The 17359-nt window shown below is 46.1% G+C and overlaps 2 protein-coding genes across 8 annotated transcripts in view; one reads left to right on the top strand and one right to left on the bottom strand.

Moving 5' to 3' along the window:
- The window catches only part of HEATR4 (HEAT repeat containing 4), a 75061-nt gene that overhangs the window by 12074 nt on the left and 45628 nt on the right, over nucleotides 1–17359 (bottom strand). For 6 of the 7 annotated variants that reach the window (XM_059690973.1, XM_059691002.1, XM_059691021.1 and 3 more), the window contains 9 exons: nucleotides 16955–17115; nucleotides 15456–15560; nucleotides 10401–10519; nucleotides 9544–9724; nucleotides 8921–8990; nucleotides 7856–8045; nucleotides 7108–7186; nucleotides 5912–6071; nucleotides 3797–3852 (listed from right to left, as the gene is read on the bottom strand). In XM_059690973.1, coding sequence (XP_059546956.1) covers nucleotides 3797–3852; nucleotides 5912–6071; nucleotides 7108–7186; nucleotides 7856–8045; nucleotides 8921–8990; nucleotides 9544–9724; nucleotides 10401–10519; nucleotides 15456–15560; nucleotides 16955–17115 — 1121 coding nt within the window. The remainder of the gene's footprint in view (nucleotides 1–3796; nucleotides 3853–5911; nucleotides 6072–7107; nucleotides 7187–7855; nucleotides 8046–8920; nucleotides 8991–9543; nucleotides 9725–10400; nucleotides 10520–15455; nucleotides 15561–16954; nucleotides 17116–17359) is intronic. The other variant, XM_059691027.1, reaches the window with a different exon arrangement.
- On the top strand, nucleotides 1702–7482 carry RIOX1 (ribosomal oxygenase 1). Its single transcript, XM_059691069.1, has 2 exons — nucleotides 1702–4076; nucleotides 4741–7482. The coding sequence occupies exon 1, from the start codon at nucleotides 1765–1767 to the stop codon at nucleotides 3667–3669; it is 1905 nt and encodes a 634-aa protein (XP_059547052.1). The 5' UTR covers nucleotides 1702–1764; the 3' UTR covers nucleotides 3670–4076; nucleotides 4741–7482.

Genomic DNA, 17359 nt, shown 5'->3' with positions numbered 1-17359 from the left:
GCAAATAGAGCGCTGGCCAGTGTGGTTCAGTTGACTGAGCCTTGTTTCTTGTACCAAGAGTTGGCCCTTGGATTCCCTGCCAGGGCATGGCCCCTGTTGGAGCTCCATCCCCAGTAGAGGGCGTGCAAGAGGCAGCCCATAGATGTTTCTCTCTCAATGATGTTTCTCTTTCTTTCCCTCTCCCTTTCCCTCTCTCTACGTCAATAAAAAATATATTTAAAAAGAAAAAAAGAAGAATGCAAGTCCTAACTCCTTTTTCAGAGAGAAGGCAACAACCAGGAGAATTTGTAATGGAGAAAGTGCAAAGAGAAGTTGGGTAGAGGAACTTAATAGAGGGCTTCAATTAATCACATCACCTGCAGAGTAAAGACCAGAACCACCCAAGGTTTAAATAAAAATCTCAAAGCTTGCCTGAGGGTATTTCCTGAAAACAAGATTTATGCACTTTCTGTGAAAAACTGCTCTGGAACATGCTGTTCAGAAATGAGGACTCCTGGGACATGCAATATGCAGAGACTAGAAAGAATGAGTTACGTAGTCAACTTTCTTTCTACTGAAGTCCCTAACAACTTGATTTTTAAATTGCCTTCTAGCCCTGGTCAGAGTGGCTCAGTTGGTAGGAGCATTGTCCCATGCACCAGAAAGTCTCAGGCTAATTCCTGGTCAGGGCACATGCATAGGTTATGGGTATGATCCCCAGCAGGTTCAAGAGGCAACCGATCCATGTAGTTCTCACATTGATGTTTCTCTCTCCTTCTCTTCCTCCCTTTCTAAATCAATAACAAAAATTAAAATAATTATAAATAAGCAAATAAATTGTCCTCTAGTTCTGAGCATCTACCCACAGACCAAAGGGTCTGGGGGCTTCGATTCCAGGTCAAGGGCAGGTACCTGGGTTACCGGCTAGTCCCCAGCCCCTGTCAGGGAGTGTGCAGAAGGCAATCAAACCAGGAGCCAACCAAACCAGGAGGCAACCAATGGATTTGTCTCTCTTACATTGGTGTTTCTTTTCCCCTCCCTTCCCTCCACTCTCTAAAAAAAATAAATAAATAAAATAAAATAAAAATCAATGGAAAAAAAATCCTCCGGTGAGGATTACAAAAACAAACCAAAAAAAAACCACAAATACTTAAAACAATTGCCCTCTAAATATGAAATCCCTGTTAATTTGGCAGAGATTCCTCGGTTCTAGTGTGAAGCCACGCATTTCAATTAAAGTACTGTTTTGTTAAGTGAAATAAGCAAGCCAGAGAAAAACAAGTATACGATTTCACTTATATGTGGAATCTAATGAGCAAAATAGAAATAGACTCGTAGAGACAGAGAACAGACTGATAGCTGTCAGAGGGGAAGGGCGGTCGGGGTTGGGGGTTGGGAGACTGGGTGAAAAGGGTGGCGGGATCAAGCAAAACCACCACCAAAAAAAAAAAAAAAAAAAAAAGGAAATCCTCCTGACAACCATATGGTGATTACCAGACGAGAGGGAAAAAGGGGTGGGGGAAGGTAGAAGAGTGTAAGGGGGAATAAATGGAGAAGGGGATTTTACTTGGCGTGGTGAATACACAATGCAACATACTGTTGTTGTACTATAGAATTGTAAAAATAAATTAAGGTACATACAGTGACCAGAAGGCGCTGAGTGGAAGGGTGGTGGGCGTGGCCAACGAGAGGGCTGGAGGCCCGCCCCCTTCCCACAGCGCACCGCGGCGGCGCCCAGCGTGCGCCTCCCTCTCGCTGGCTCCCGGCTCGGAGGAGAGTTCGACCATGGACGGGCTCCGGGCTAGTGCGGGTTTGCTGAGGCGCGGGCGGCTGAGACGCCGGCGCCAGCCACAGTCACACAGCGGGTCGGTGCTGGTCCTGCCCCTGAGGCCCAGGAAAATCCGCAGGCAGCTCAGGAGAAGTGCTGCGTCCCGCATGGCGGCGCTGAGGGCCCAGACGCTGCCCAGCGAAGACTCGGAGGACTCGCGGGTGGAATCGACCGTGGACGGTCCCCGGGACCCGCCGCCTGGAGGGGCGACGGCCACTCCGGATGCGGCCCGGCGAGAGCCGTACGGCCACCTGGGCCCTGCCGAGCTGCTGGAGGCCTCGCCCGCGGCCCGCTCCCTGCAGACCCCGCCGGCGCGTTTGGTGGAGGCGCAGACCCCGCCGGCGCGCCTGGTGCCCGCTTCGGCGCCGCCCTCGCGCCTGGTGGAGACCTCGGCCCTGCTGTGCTCTGCCCAGCACTTGGCGTCCGCGGCCCCCGCGACGCTGTCGGGGTCGCAGGTGGGTAGCACCGGAGGGGAGCCAGCCTGGGACTCCCCATTGCGGCGCGTCTTGGCCGAGCTGAACCGCATCCCCAGCAGCCGGCGGCGGGCAGCACGCCTCTTCGAATGGCTCATTGCGCCCATGCCACCCGATCATTTCTACCGGCGCCTGTGGGAGCGGGAGGCGGTGCTGGTGCGGCGGCAGGACCACACCTACTACCAGGGTCTGTTTTCTACCGCCGACCTGGATGCCATGCTGCGCAACGAGGAGGTGCAGTTTGGGCAGCACCTGGACGCCGCACGCTACCTCGACGGGCGGCGCGAGACCTTGAACCCGCCGGGCCGGGCCCTGCCCGCTGCCGCGTGGTCCCTGTACCAGGCCGGCTGCTCCCTGCGCCTCCTTTGTCCCCAGGCCTTCTCGACCACCGTGTGGCAGTTTTTGGCGGTGCTCCAGGAGCAGTTTGGAAGCATGGCGGGCTCCAACGTTTACCTCACGCCCCCCAACTCGCAGGGCTTTGCCCCCCACTACGACGACATCGAGGCTTTTGTGCTGCAGCTGGAAGGTCGGAAACTCTGGCGCGTCTACCGACCCCGGGTCGCGACTGAGGAATTGGCCCTGACGTCCAGCCCCAACTTCAGCCAGGAAGACCTTGGTGAGCCGGTGCTGCAGACCGTGCTGGAACCTGGAGATTTGCTCTATTTTCCTCGGGGCTTCATTCACCAAGCCGAATGCCAGGATGGGGTGCACTCCCTCCACCTCACCTTGTCCACGTACCAGCGCAATACCTGGGGTGACTTCTTGGAGGCTGTACTGCCTCTGGCGGTGCAGGCTGCCATGGAGGAAAATGTGGAGTTTCGTAGGGGACTGCCCCGAGACTTCATGGATTACATGGGGGCCCAGCATTCGGATTCGAAGGATCCTCGAAGAACTGCTTTCATGGAGAAGGTGCGGGTCTTGGTTGCCCGCTTGGGACACTTTGCTCCTGTCGATGCCGTGGCTGACCAGCGAGCCAAAGACTTCATCCACGATTCTCTGCCTCCCGTGCTAACTGACAGGGAGAAGGCACTAAGTGTTTACGGGCTCCCAATTCGCTGGGAGGCAGGCGAGCCTGTGAACGTAGGAGCCCAGTTGACAACAGAAACGGAAGTGCACATGCTTCAGGATGGGATAGCCCGGCTGCTGGGCGAGGGAGGCCATCTGTTTCTCTATTACACAGTGGAAAACTCCCGTGTTTATCACCTGGAAGAGCCCAAGTGCTTGGAGATATTACCCCAGCAAGCTGATGCCATGGAACTCTTACTCCGCTCCTACCCCGAGTTTGTGAGGGTAGGGGACCTGCCCTGTGACAGCGTGGAGGACCAGCTTTCCTTGGCCACCATGTTGTATGATAAGGGGTTGCTGCTCACCAAGATGCCTCTTACCTGAACTAGTTTCTCGTTGATTGCTGGAAACAAGGCAGCAGTGATGACTCTTTCCTGCCACCACCACCTTGTTCTGGAGGGGAAAAAACTCACGTTCTTACCTTGATGACCATCGTTGTGCTCACACTTACCTTTAGGCCTGCTGCAGTGTCAAAAAACTCAGAGGATGTTTTAGGAACCACCACATCTAGGCACAAAAATAAAAGCAGAAGTTGGAGGTGGAAAAAAGCTATTTCTGCCCAAGTAACCTTGATCCCTGATCATTTCAGAATACGAACTTAATCATCCACCTCAGGCTTCAGTGTACTGTGTAGCACTTGCTGTCGTTCTGCTTGAGACATGAGTTTTTATTGGGAATTGCTTTGCATCCTTAATTTGAGTTCTCATTCATCAGTTTGGGGGAGGGTTGGGGTTAGTATCCTGTTTGTTATTGTGAGTTTGTATGAATGTTAAAAGTTATTAAAGTGCCAAAGCATGTTTCCCTTTTCTAAGGCTAGATTATTATGTGGCATGATTTGAAGGAATGTCGGAGGGGGGGAGGAAGATGTGGATAATCTATAATGGCCTAGGTCAGTGGTCGGCAAACTACGGCTTGCGAGCCACATGCGGCTCTTCGGCCCCTTGAGTGTGGTTCTTCCACAAAATACCACGTGCGGGCGCGCACGTACAGTGCGATTGAAACTTCGTGGCCCAGGCGCAGAAGTCGGTATTTTGTGGAAGAGCCACACTCAAGTGGCCAAAGAGCCGCATGTGGCTCACGAGCCGCAGTTTGCCGACCACTGGAGGTGAAAGGTAACTTTGATAGTTGTAGGATTGGGGCCAATTCTATAACTTTGGGGGTAATTTATTCATTTTAATCATGCTAATTGAACCCCCAACAGCACAATCATATTAGAAAAGTTATGATATATTATCTTTTTGGGAGTATGTTTTTGCTCAGTGCTTGTTTGCATCAGTGGCTGGCACTGTCTCCTAGTTATGATATCATGGGTTTTAATAAACCAGCTTGTAGTGAGCTGGCCCTGAGGGAAGGCTGGTGTTCAAGTTACTTTCCACTCTCATTTTTTTCTGGCAGTTGGAAGAAACTTCCCCATATCTGGCAAGTGAATATTCTCATGTTGGTGGAAAAGAGCCTGGTGTACCAGAGAGAGCATTGGACTTGGAACCAGAAGACCTGGGTTTGGGGTGGTGGCTGGTAGGCAGCTGGCTGAATGACCTGAGGCTGCTGCTACGCCTGGGCGCACAGATTTTGTAAGTATATATTGGTCCAGATTGGTGTCTTCACCTCATTATTTAGATTTTATCTGGGACTTTTAAGATCCTATCACCATAACTGATAGGTTCAGTTACATAAAGTTGAGAACTTTATAAAGTCTTTTTTTTAAAAAAAAAAAATATTTTTATTGATTTTAAAGAGGAAGGAAGAGGGAGAGAGAGAGAGAGAGAAACATCCATGATGAGAGAGAATCATAGATCAGCTGCCTCCTGCAAGTCCCCCACTGGGGATCGAGCCCACAACCCGGGCATGTGCCCTTGACCAGAATCGAAACTGGGACTTTCAGTTCCCAGGCTGACGCTCTATCCAATGAGCCAAACGGGCTAGGGCTAAAGTCTTTCTTTTAAAGTTGTAAAACCATAGATATACCTAATATGATATCTCTCCCTCCAACCCCACTTTTCAGAGGTAACCACTATTAAAGGTAAGCCCATATGGTTTTTTTGGTGTGTTCTACATTAGTTTTTGTTTTGTACTTGTTTTTCTAATGTCATTTCCCCCCCCTAACTTTCAAATCAGTTCAAATAGAGCTCCCTCATTCATTTTTTTTAAAGGGATAAAACAGTAAATAAAAGCGAGGTGGGGAGGTGTAGCGGGAGGAAAAAAATAACAGAAGGACGCAGAAGAAGCCCAATAAAGAAAAGAGGTAGTAGCCTTTCCTGGCTCTCATCCTACAGGACTCATAATGAAGTCACAAAACATGCAGATCCTGCCCAGCCAGAGTGGCTCAGTGGTTGAATGTGGTCGACCTGTGAACCAAGAGGTCACAGTTCAATTCAGGGCACATACTTGACTTGCAGGCTCGATCCCCAGTAGGGGATGTGCAGGGGGCAGCCAATCAATGAGTCTCATCATTGATGTTTCTACCTATCTTCTCCCTCTCTGAAGTGAATAAAAATATCTTTTAAAAAACAACCCCACAAAAACATCCAGATCCTAAAAGCATCGGACTCACCCCTGGAAAACCTACCTTGAAAAGTTTCTTGAAGAAAAGTATGTAGTTTCTGTGGTTTTTGCCCCTCTTTGGGTTGCAAGTAAATATGTTTTGCTTCCCCCTTTACTTTTTTTATGACCTTCTCTATCTTGAATATTTTCTGCGTCAGCAAGTCCTTTTGATTTAGTGTTTGAATCTAGATCAAAACAAATAATATTGGGGAAAAACAACCACTAGGCTACAAATCATCAAAAAGCATTAGTGAAGTAACTTAGTGCTCATGCTTGTTAGTATTAGGTGGCACATAAATACCAGAGAGCATTGTTCTCTTGTGATATTGGTGGGACATTTTTACATTTGTTAATGAAAAATTAGCTTTTTGTGCCTGATGAAAGCAATCTGCTACGAAATGTCTGCTTGGTGTGAGGTTGGTTTTTTGAATTATATATGAAGAAAGAATCTTCTACATTTTTAAAGTCCTTTTCACTCTATTTCTTCCACTCCTCTAACAGCGTTGAAAAATTAGAACCACCTATTCAGCTAGAGTGTTCTTTTGGTGACAGAGCCCAGATCAGGAAAGTTTAGAAGGAAAAAGAAAACGTAGGAGGCCAGCTCCAGTCCCTCATTCCTTCATTATACCTATCTGGGGGGGAAAAACAACAACTTTGGTTTAGGAGATGGTGAGGAGAAAATAGGAAAGGAAGGAAACTATTTTAGAAACAACAACAAATCCTGATTTTGAGAACTACTTAATAGAACTAATAGGATTTTGGTTTTGTCTTTTTACTAAGGGGATTTTATAATCCTATTTTGCACAGATGTTTTGTGTCTTCAAATGATGTGGTATCTGCCCTAACTGGTTTGGCTCAGTGGATAGAGCGTCAGCCTGCGGACAAAAGGTCCCAGGTTCGATTCCGGTGAAGGGCATGTACCTTGGTTGTGGGCACATCCCCAGTAGGAGGTGTGCAGGAGACAGCTGATTAATGTTTCTCTCTCATGGATGTTTCTAACTCTCTATCCCTCTCCCTTCCTCTCTGTAAAAAACCAATAAAATATATTTTTTTTAAAAAACTTGTATAAAAAAAAATGATGTGGTATCTGTCTAGGATTGTAGAAAATACTTCCCTGATGGGGGAAAATGGTGTGTACACATGCTTTAGGGGCAAAAAGCATTTGAAGAATTCTTGCAAGCCCTGAATTTTCCCTTGAAAACACAACTTGTATTTATCTACCCTGTTCTTGACCTCCTGAAGCATTTCTTTGTTTCCTTCACGTTCTATCTTGAGTATCTTCATTGCCTGGTGAATTTCCCTGAAAAATAAGAAAACTTCTTAGATTGTTTCTATCCTTTAAAAAAGCATGGGGTGGAAAATACAGGACTTGGAATCCGTCAAGAATCCTAAATTCCAATCCTAACTATGCACTTTTGCTGTGCCTTATCCTCAAGTGGTATGATGTTTAACTTTTAAGGATGTTACTTAGTTTGTGAGATGATATATTTGAAGGTACTAATAAATACCATTTATTGAATGTCTTTATGACAGGTAGTGAACATTAATCACCACAAACCCATAAAATGGACTATCGTCTGCACTTGATATATGAAGGGGGAAAAAGGGGCTCTGAGAGTTTAATTAATTTACTTGGACTCACATAGCTAGTGCAGGCATGAGTTGGTATTCAAACCCTAGACTTTACTTTAAAGCCTGTTGTCACAGTAGGCACTTTTGATACATGTTAATTGAATAAATTAATAACTTAAAACACCTGGGATAGAGAATAGGTGCGTGAACTATATGAGCTTGACTTTCAATCTAATGTAAATTCGTTTTTCTGTTACCCATTTTGGTAAGTAGGTGAATGGCACGGGTGAGCACATGCTTTTACAGCCATTAGGCAGCCACGAGGCTGCATTCTGTTAACAAGGACGGGCAGGGCAGTACATGGGGTAGGGGAAGGAACCAGAGGTTTAGTGCTTACTTTAGAACAGCATCATGTTTTTCTAGGAGCAGCACGTCTAGGAAGGTGTCCCTGACCCGGTCCCCTTGAAGGTTGAGGGCTAGGATGCTACGGCAAGCTTCCAGACGTACACCTGGTGACGCTTCATAGTGTATAGCCCAGAGCAGGAGGTCTGTCAGCTGGGGACTCACTTGGCCAATCTGTCCCAAAGCTGCAGAGATCAGAGGGCAGCGTCTTCCACTGTCACTTAAGACTAATCTGGCTATATCCTAATAATGTGTAGGCAGCCACTAAGTATTTGTTTTGTTTATTTTTTCCCTTTTGGATGATAATCACCATTAGAGTTTCGGAGATGAGTTTGAGTAGAGCATTATCGCCAAAGGATTCCTAGGAGGGGTGTTCTATCCCATCCTTGCCCATTAGGATATGAGAATACACTACCTATCGTAAATAGGTAAATGTAGGGATGAGATATGTGACTCATAACTCAGAAAACTAGCCTAGTCAAGGCAGAGTGATGCTATGGCAAGCTTTAGTCGTACACCTGGTGACACTTCATGGAGTCTAGCCCATAACAGGTCTGTCAGCTGGGCCAATCTGTGAAGAAAGGGGGCACAATAACTTCACAGGTTTACCCAGGGCCGATTCTGCTAGGGACCTGCCAAAGACTCAAGCAATGTAGAAGATCCTTAAAAAGAAACTAGGAAATGTTGAGGGCAGGGTTTTAGGTCTGTAGCAGTCTTGAATGTGGTCTCACTTGTAGAGAGCCCTATAGTTGAAATCTCCAGAGAAAGCAAATGTATCCAACAGTGTTTTCCAAGTGGATTCCTACTTGGAACTAATTAAATTGTCAGGGATGTCAGTCCCTTTGCCTTAACAAGTTTGACATTGACCTAGACTCAGGATCCTTAACTAAAAATTTAAAAGCAAAAAATAATCGAATTTCTCAGGCAAGGAACTTCTGAGCAGGTGTGATCATCTCCCCTATACTCCACCCCTTACTAGAGAAATTCTGGGGATCATTTGTACTAGCTTATGGAAAAGATATTTGAGGTTGAGGAGCTGGGGCCATTTTCTCTGTCATACCTCGAAGGGCAAAGGCCTTGATTTTCCAGTAAGGATCTTTCTGTATCAGATTCCGGAGGCATTCAAAAACCTGGGATAAGAAAGAAAGAAAACACCTGGGATGGATAAAAGGCAATATTGAGTGGAGAAGACCAGAGCAAAAGTGAACGAGAGGAAGGGACCCCTCTTGTCTGAAAAAGGACATATCCTGGTGACAAATGAGCTGGAGTCTGAAGTATTACCCTGCACGCATAATACATTAGCTGAATTATCTCCTAGCTGTCCATTGTTTTTCTCAGCTCACAGATCTATATGGTGATGCAGGCTTCTTTTGAATACCTCCGTCAGGTTTTCCCCTAATAACGTGGGATTACAACTTCACTCACTGGAGTTGATCTTAAAGCCCATGAATAAGGTGAGAAGAAGATTCAAGGATGTGCTCTAGAGGAACGTCTGGGCTGGCTGGGAGCGAAATGTGGTCCCAACTGATAGATGTGGCCCAGATATCCCCTCACCTTCCCGGGTCTGATCTCTCATTCTGTGTCCCCACAGAATGGTGAGTGTACTGTGCACAACAAGGGAAGCTCAGGGCACTGCTCTCTTCGGGTTATCAGGTAAGATGGGATCGTGTTTCCTTGACTCACCATTGTGTTACGGATCTGCAGGGCACCTGCTGCTAAACAGGCTGCTCGCCGAACTGCCATGAAGTCATCGGAGAAGCAGTTTAGGAAGCTGGGGAAAAGCTTGGCGGTCATGAGCTTGAGCCCACCAATCAGAGACAGGGCTTCCACGCGCTCTTGGGAGTTTCCTAGACTCAGCTTGATTCTGTAAAGTACAGGTGCTTTTATTTCCCCTCTTCAAACTTTTGAGGCTCCTTCCCCCCAGTGCCCTCAGGATAAAGTCCAACCTCTGTAGGCTCTCCATTATCCATATCCACCCTTTCCTAGTCAGCCTTATCCCCTATTAGGTTAAGTTTCACTGGGTAGAGACTCGACTGTCTTATTTACTTGAATCCCTATTACCTAATTATGTTGAATGACTAAATAAAAGACACTTTCAAACATGCACCTCTTGCTTGCTACAGCTCTCTTTGCTGCCTTCACCTGTGCCATGCTCATTTCTATATTTGGCTCCCAAATGTCGTTCCTTCTCTTTGCCTGTGTAGTCTTAGCTGCCCTCCATGAAACTTGACCTTATTAGATATTTGTGTATCTTGCCTGTACAATCAGAATCATGTCATACTTTTGAACTCTTAATCACCAAAATAGTGACTAACACCTAGTAGGCACTCAATGATTCTGTCCTTAGCCACATTGTTAGTATCTATAAGGACTGTTAACCTTTTGTTTTATCTAAAAAAAATAAAATAATCCTGCAGTGGCACCTAGTACAATGCTGAGCATACGGAGCAGCTCCCCAAAGGCTGGCTGGCTAAATCCCAGGGCCTCTGAACATGTTTGGAGAATAGAAAAATTTCTTTCTTCATGTTGCCTCAGTTTACCTGATTGTATCATGCAGCTCTTTCCCAAGATTCATTCGCCCCAGAGTTTCGGCAGCTGCTTGTCTTACTTCCTTATTCCAGTCACTCCACATCAGCTGGATCAACTTATGTTTCATATCCTATGAGTAGGTGTAATAATTAGCTACCATTTATTGAATATCAGTTTTGTACTTGACACTGTGCTCAGAGATTTTACCCATCACTTAATCCTCTCAATCCAATAAAGCAGATATAACCATTTACAGATGACAGAATGCAGGTTTAGATGTACTTGCCCAATGTTAAGTTGAGTGCTGGAGCCAGGACTCAGACCCAGGCCTGTTTTCTAAGCTCATGTTTCAAACTACAATACTATGGCCTTGGCCTATTTGACTCAGTAATTATGTGACCTATATATCCCCTCACCTTCCTGGGTCTGATCTCTCATTCTGTGTCCCTACAGAATGGTGAGTGTACTGTGCACAACAAGGGAAGTTCAGGGTAATGCTCTCTTTGGGTTGATCAGGTAAGATGGGATCTGAAGGGTTGTGGGTTTGATTCCGGTCAAGGACACATACCTTGGTTGCAGGCTTAATCCCCAGCCCCATGTGCAGGAGGAAACCAGTTGATGTCTCTCTCACATCAATGTTTCCCTCTCTGTCTCTCCTGCTCCCTTCCACTTTCTCTAAAAATCAATGGAAAAATATCCTCAGGTGAGGATTAACAAACAAACAAAAAAATAAACTATACTATGTTGGGGCAATGTAATCTGTACTTGAGAGACTTAAGATTTGTTTTTTTTGGTTTTTTTTTGTTTTGTTTTTTAAATCTATTTTATTGATTTTTTACAGAGAGGAAGGGAGAGAGATAGTCAGAAACATTGATGAGAGAGAAACATTAATCAGCTGCCTCCTGCACATCTCCCACTAGGTATATGCCCGCAACCCAGGTACATGCCCCTGACCGGAATCGAACCTGGGACCTTTCAGTCCGCAGGCTGATGCTCTATCCACTGAGCCAAACCGGTTTTGGCGAGAGACTTAAGATTTGAAAGTGATGCATTGATAGGGTGACCAATTCATCTCAATTTGCCTGATACTTTGCTGGTTTTAGCACTAAAACTGCTATGTCCTGACTTAGACAAACCAGAACAGTTGATACTTCTGTATATTGATACTTCTCCCAGAGGGAAAGGGACAAAGATTATTACAGTTGTAGTTGATTTTGTGAATTTGTCTGAGCTATTCTCCCTGCTAGAAACATCTCCGTTTTTCACCCCTACCTGGTACCTGATGTTTTCCTACTCTGCTTTTCTGATTTAGTTCAAAAGTCATCTCCTCAGTGAACTCTTCTCTGTAACCATAGGGAAAACCCCCATACTCATACTATCTTAAAACTGCTTCTGTTATAGCTATTTATTATCTTTCATCCCCAGTGCTAGCATGTAGGATGTGGCCAGAAACTGCTTGCTTACTGAATGGGTGAACTGAGGGACATACTACCTTTCTTTTTTTTAACATATTTTATTGATTTTTTACAGAGAGGAAGGGAGAGGGATAGAGAGTTAGAAACATCGATGAGAGAGAAACATCGATCAGCTGCCTCCTGCACACCCCCTACTGGGTATGTGCACGCAACCAAGGTACATGCCCTTGACTGGAATCCAACCTGGGACCTTTCAGTCCGCAGGTCGGCACTCCATCCATCGAGCCAAACCGGTCAGGGCCATACTACCTTCCTTAACTCCAGCAATCTGATGTAACGTTCTCATCTTTACCCTGTCCCCTGCTTGCTCTGCATGTCTTTTTACTTTTAGTCCTGAGAGATAGCTGCTAAGGGGATGAATGTGCAGATGAACTGGATGTTAAGATGATATTGTTAAAATGCAGATTATGATTGAGTTCACCTGAGGTGAGATTGTGCATTTCTAACAGCTCCCAGGTGACGCCTGTGCTTCCTGTCGAGGACTTTAGCAACAGGGTGCTACAGCAGTTGAGACAGAATTAATTCAGACTAAAACGTCTTCAGGTGATCACACTGAGCGGCCAGATTTTTTGCTTTGCACATCAAAATGCGAGGATCAAGGAATGGAGGGTGTTCACTTCTCATGGGAATGGGAATGTTCTGGGCCATTCTGGAGGTACTCAGTGCTATAAGGAAAAGATATAGGGACACATAGGAAGAAGGAGAAAATCCCACTTGGATAGCTGAAGATGATTTAAAAATTATGGCAAGAAGAAAGTTAGTTGAAAGCCTAAATGATGCTCAAGATTTCCATGCTGTGCGGAATCTTGGAGGAAGGCGGGAGGAGTGTGGGTGGGTGGGAGGTAATCAGCCAAAGAATATGCATATATTCATAATCCATGGACACAGACAATAGGGTGATGAAGGCCTGGGGTGGGGCTGGGGGGATTGGAGGGGGTCAATGGGGGGAAAAGTGACATTTATAATACTTTAAACAATAAAAAATTTTAAAAAAGATTTCCATGCCAGAAGTCCCCTTCAATTCTATCCAAGTTTGCTCAGCTGTCCCACACTCCTTCACAGAACTTTAACTGATAAGTTCAGCCTATACTACTCTCCTCTCTCTCTGAAAAGTTTTAAGAGCACCTTACATTTATTGCTTGTTCTTGAATCATTTGTGTCTGTTAGTCTTGTTACTTCAACTATAATGTCAGTTTTTAAAAGTAGGGGCTGTTTTATACCTTCTTTGTGTTTACTAAACACTCAGGGAAAGCCAGCATAGACACTGGTGTAATTGGGTTGTTGGGTAGTTTTAAGTCAGTGCTTCTTAAACTATCTGTTATAGAGGACCAGTATTTGAGTGGGAAAATGTCATTGATACTTAAAAAGTACACTGATATTGAGATAAAGTCAAATTACTATAAAAGTTTCTTTAAAAATTGATTTTAGAGAGAAAGAAGGAGAGGCAGAGAGAAACACCGATTTTGTTGTTCCACACATTTATGTATTCATTAGTTGATTCTTGTATGTGCCCTGACCAGGGATCAAACCTACAACCATAGTGTGTCTGGATGATTCTCTAACCAACTGTGAAACCCAGCCAGGGCGACTATAATAAGTTTTTTAACTCTATTGGGGTTTTTTTTGCCTATTTCATGGGTGGGTTATAAACAATTTATGGATGGCCACCAAGCTGAGAAGCAGTGGTTTAAGTCACAGGAAGACATTGACATTTGAAGATAATTCTGGTTTGGGGTAAAAGATAGTCATGTGAAACCTGGCTGGGTTGTTCATTTGGTTAGGAGCGTCACCTGGATACGCCAATGTTGTGGGTTTGATCCCTCCCTGGTCAGGGCACATACAAGAATCAACCAGTGGCCCAGCCAGTGTGGTTTGGTGTTTGAGCATTGACCTATGAAGCAGAAGGTTATGGTTTGATTCCCAGTCAGGGCACATGCCTGGGTTGCAGGCTCGATCCCCAGTGTGGGGCGTGCAGGAGGGAGCCGATCAATGAGTCTCTCTCCCTCTTCCTTTCTTTCTCAAATCAATAAAAGTATATATATTTTAAAAAGAACCAATGAATGTATAAATAAGTGGAACAATAAATGGCTCTCTCTTTCTGCCTACTTTCCTCTCTCTAAAATCCTATCTAATAAAAGAGAAACATGGTAATTGGCGTACGACTGCTACCCTTCCCATTGGCTCATCAGCGAGATATGCAAATTAACTGCCAGCCAAGATGGCGGTCGGCAGCCAGGCAGCTTGAAACTAACATGAGGCTTGCTTGCTTCAGTGACGGAGGAAACCAACGTTCCCTGCCTGCCTTGCCCACCTCTGAGCCTGCAGTTTGAAACATTGTAACAAATATAGAAGCTAAACAAAACCCCAGAAACCTGCTTTCAGCAAGCCCGGGATCTCAGAGCTGGAGTTGATACAGAGTTTCGATTATAGAACCTAAACAAACCAGATACCTAATTTCAGCAGCTGAGGCCTCAGAGCTGGAGCCAGAGCTAAAGCTGGCCCAGAATAAAAAAAAAAAGAAAGAAAAGAAAAACAGGAGCAGTTGGGAGCTTCAGTCCCAGCCTGAAAACAGCCCTCAGCCCCTCACTCAGGCTGGCCAGGCACCCCAGTGGGGACCCCCACCCTGATCCAGGACACCCTTCAGGGCAAACCAGCCAGCCCCCACCCATGCACCAGGCCTCTATTCTATATAGTAAAAGGGTAATATGCCTCCCAGCACTGGGATCAGCGTGACAGGGAGCAGCGCCCAAACCCCCTGATCGCCCTGTGGCTCTGTGTGTGACAGGGGGCGGGGCCACAACCTCTCTATCGGCTCTGCTCTGTTCCTGACAGGGGAAGGTGCCCCAACCCCCTGATCGGCCCTGCTCTGTGCCTGATAGGGGGAGCTCCCCAACCCCCTGATCACCCTGCGGTTCTGTGTGTGACAGGGTGCGGCGCCCCAATCCCCCCACCCCACAGGCCCTGCTCTGTGTGTGACGGGGTAGAGCCATAACCTCCCCATCGGCCCTGCCCTGAGTGTGACAGTGATGGCGCCCCAACCCCCTGATCCACCCTGCTCTGTGTGTGACAGCGGGCGGTGCCCCAACTCCCCTATCGGCCCTACTCTGTGCGTGACATGGGGGAGCTCCTCAACCCCCTGATGGGCTCTGCTCTGTGCGTGACAGGGGGAAGCTCCCCAACCCCCTGATCGGCCCTGCTCTGTACGTGACAGGGTATAGAGCCCCAACCCCTGTGATGGGCCCTGCTCTGTGCGTGACAGGGGGCAGTGCCCCAACTCCCCAATCGGCCCTGCTCTGAGCCTGACCAGGGGCTGCACCTAGGGATTGGGCCTGCCCTCTGCCACCCGGGAGCAGGCCTAAGCCAGCAGGTCGTTATCTCCCGAGGGGTCCCAGACTGCGAGAGGGCACAGGCCGGGCTGAGGGACCCCCCCTCCCCCCGAGTGCACAAATTTTTGTGCACTGGGCCTCTAGTCAATAATAAATGAATAAGACAGAGATCTGTTTGGTAAGAATGAGATACTAGATAACAGCAAAAGGTGGAAGGCTCTCTAGCATAGACTTTATCCTGGAAACACAGAAAGAGAAGACTTACCAAACAGACATTTCCACTGACCCGTGAAAGAGCCCGGCAGGCCACAACCCGATCCTTCCATTGATGGCTATTCAGCTCCACAGCAAGCATGGTGTGTATCAGGGTCTGAGGAAATGAAAGACTTGGATGGGTGTTCATGATCATCTTTACAGGTACTAGAACCTTGAAGAACTTCCATCCTAACATGGCATCCAGTATAATGTCACAGCCATGTGAGATACTCATCCCTAGCAAGGAATAGGTTATAAAATGTGGAGTGCTCTTCCAACCTTTTTCATCTCATGGCACACGTAAACTAATTACTAAAATTCTGCAGCACACCAAAAATATATTTTTTGCCGATTTGACAAAAAAAAGTAGGTATAATTTTGATTCATTCACACTGGACTATTGTGTTGGCTGTTGTCCTTTTTTTTATTTGACAAGCTAAACTGTCCAGGCCGGGTGGCTCAGGCAATTGGAGCATCATCGTAAACACCAAAAGGTTGCAGGTTCAAGTTTGATTCCTGGTTGGAGCATATACAGGAGCAGCTGATCAGTGTTTCCTCTCTCACATTGATGTTTCCTCCTCTCTCTCTTCCCCTCCCTCCTTCTCTAAAATAAATTAAAAAAACATATTCTTGAGTGAGGATTTAAAAAAAACAAAATGGCTCTGGCCAGTGTGGCTCAATTGGTTTGGCTTCGTCCCATGCACCAAAAGGTTGCTGGTTTGATTCCCATTTAGGGCATATGCTTGGGTTTGGGGATCCATCTGCAGTAGGAGGAGTGCAGGAGGCAGCTGATCGATGTTTCCTCTCACATCAATGTTTCTCTCCCTCTTCCTCTCTCGAAAAATCAATAAACAATCTTAAAATAATAAAAATTCTTGGCACACCAGTTGAAAATCACTGATCTAAGCCAACTGACATCTGGGATTATGAATCAGGAAACAAAATACAGATTTTGTCATCTGAGCAGAAAACTGGGGCTTTCTTAATTTTTTTTAAATTTTGGAGAGACGGGAACATGTTCCACCTATTCACACACTCACTGGTTGATTCCTGTATGTGTCCTGACCAGGGATCAAACCCACAACTTTGGCGAATGGAACAATGCTCCAACCAACTGAGCTACCAGGCCTGGGCATTCCTCTTCTTGACTTTAACTACCTTTACTCCTAAAATGATTTTTATGTGCCTCAATCTTTGTGTTTCATGTTTCTGCTGAAAGTAAACAGAATTCTAGGTCTGTGTGGTTTCAAGGGTAAATTTGTGGCAAAATTCTACATGTTATAACTCAAACCATCTGCAGTCTACTTTTCTCGCCTAGACTAAGCTAACTGTTGTCACTTTTCCTAGTATACACCTCTCCACCCCAGTTCAACCACTCCAAGTCTAGCTTTACCTATGCTTGAGATCATCTTACCCCACCACACCTGCATTTTCGATTCTTTACATGCACTGAGACCCAATTGTTCCCAAAACTTGGTTTCTTTTTCTGACCCTATAATGCATACATACCATCTTCCCACTGAGATGGCTCAGGAGCAGGCAAGCCTGGTGCTCAGTGTCCTCATTCTTCTTGTGAAACAGCTGATGGAGGATCCTCTTAATCACAGGGTAAATGTCCACGCCATCCAGAGCCAGGCACTGAGCTGCAGCCCAGCTGTCCACGGTATTACCTGCCACGGTGGGGTGAATAGAGTCTAGGTAGGTGACCTGTTTACCCCGCAGCGAGAACAGCCTTTGGGTTGGTATCCAAGGCTGTTACCTGCCTCATCTCTCACTTCCCTGTGCCCCTCTCAGTCTAGAAATCCAATTCCATATTTAACCATATTTAAATGGATTATATCAAGGTTTTAAATATAAAAAAAAAAAGGTTTTAAATATAGACTGAAAAATCTTAATCTCAAAAGTTAAATCTTC

The sequence above is a fragment of the Myotis daubentonii genome, chromosome 1, assembly GCF_963259705.1.
Source record: "Myotis daubentonii chromosome 1, mMyoDau2.1, whole genome shotgun sequence".
In the NCBI taxonomy this organism is placed as follows: Eukaryota; Metazoa; Chordata; class Mammalia; order Chiroptera; family Vespertilionidae; genus Myotis; species Myotis daubentonii.
The sequence above is the reverse complement of the archived record's forward strand: the minus strand, read 5'-3'. Positions and strand labels throughout refer to the sequence as shown.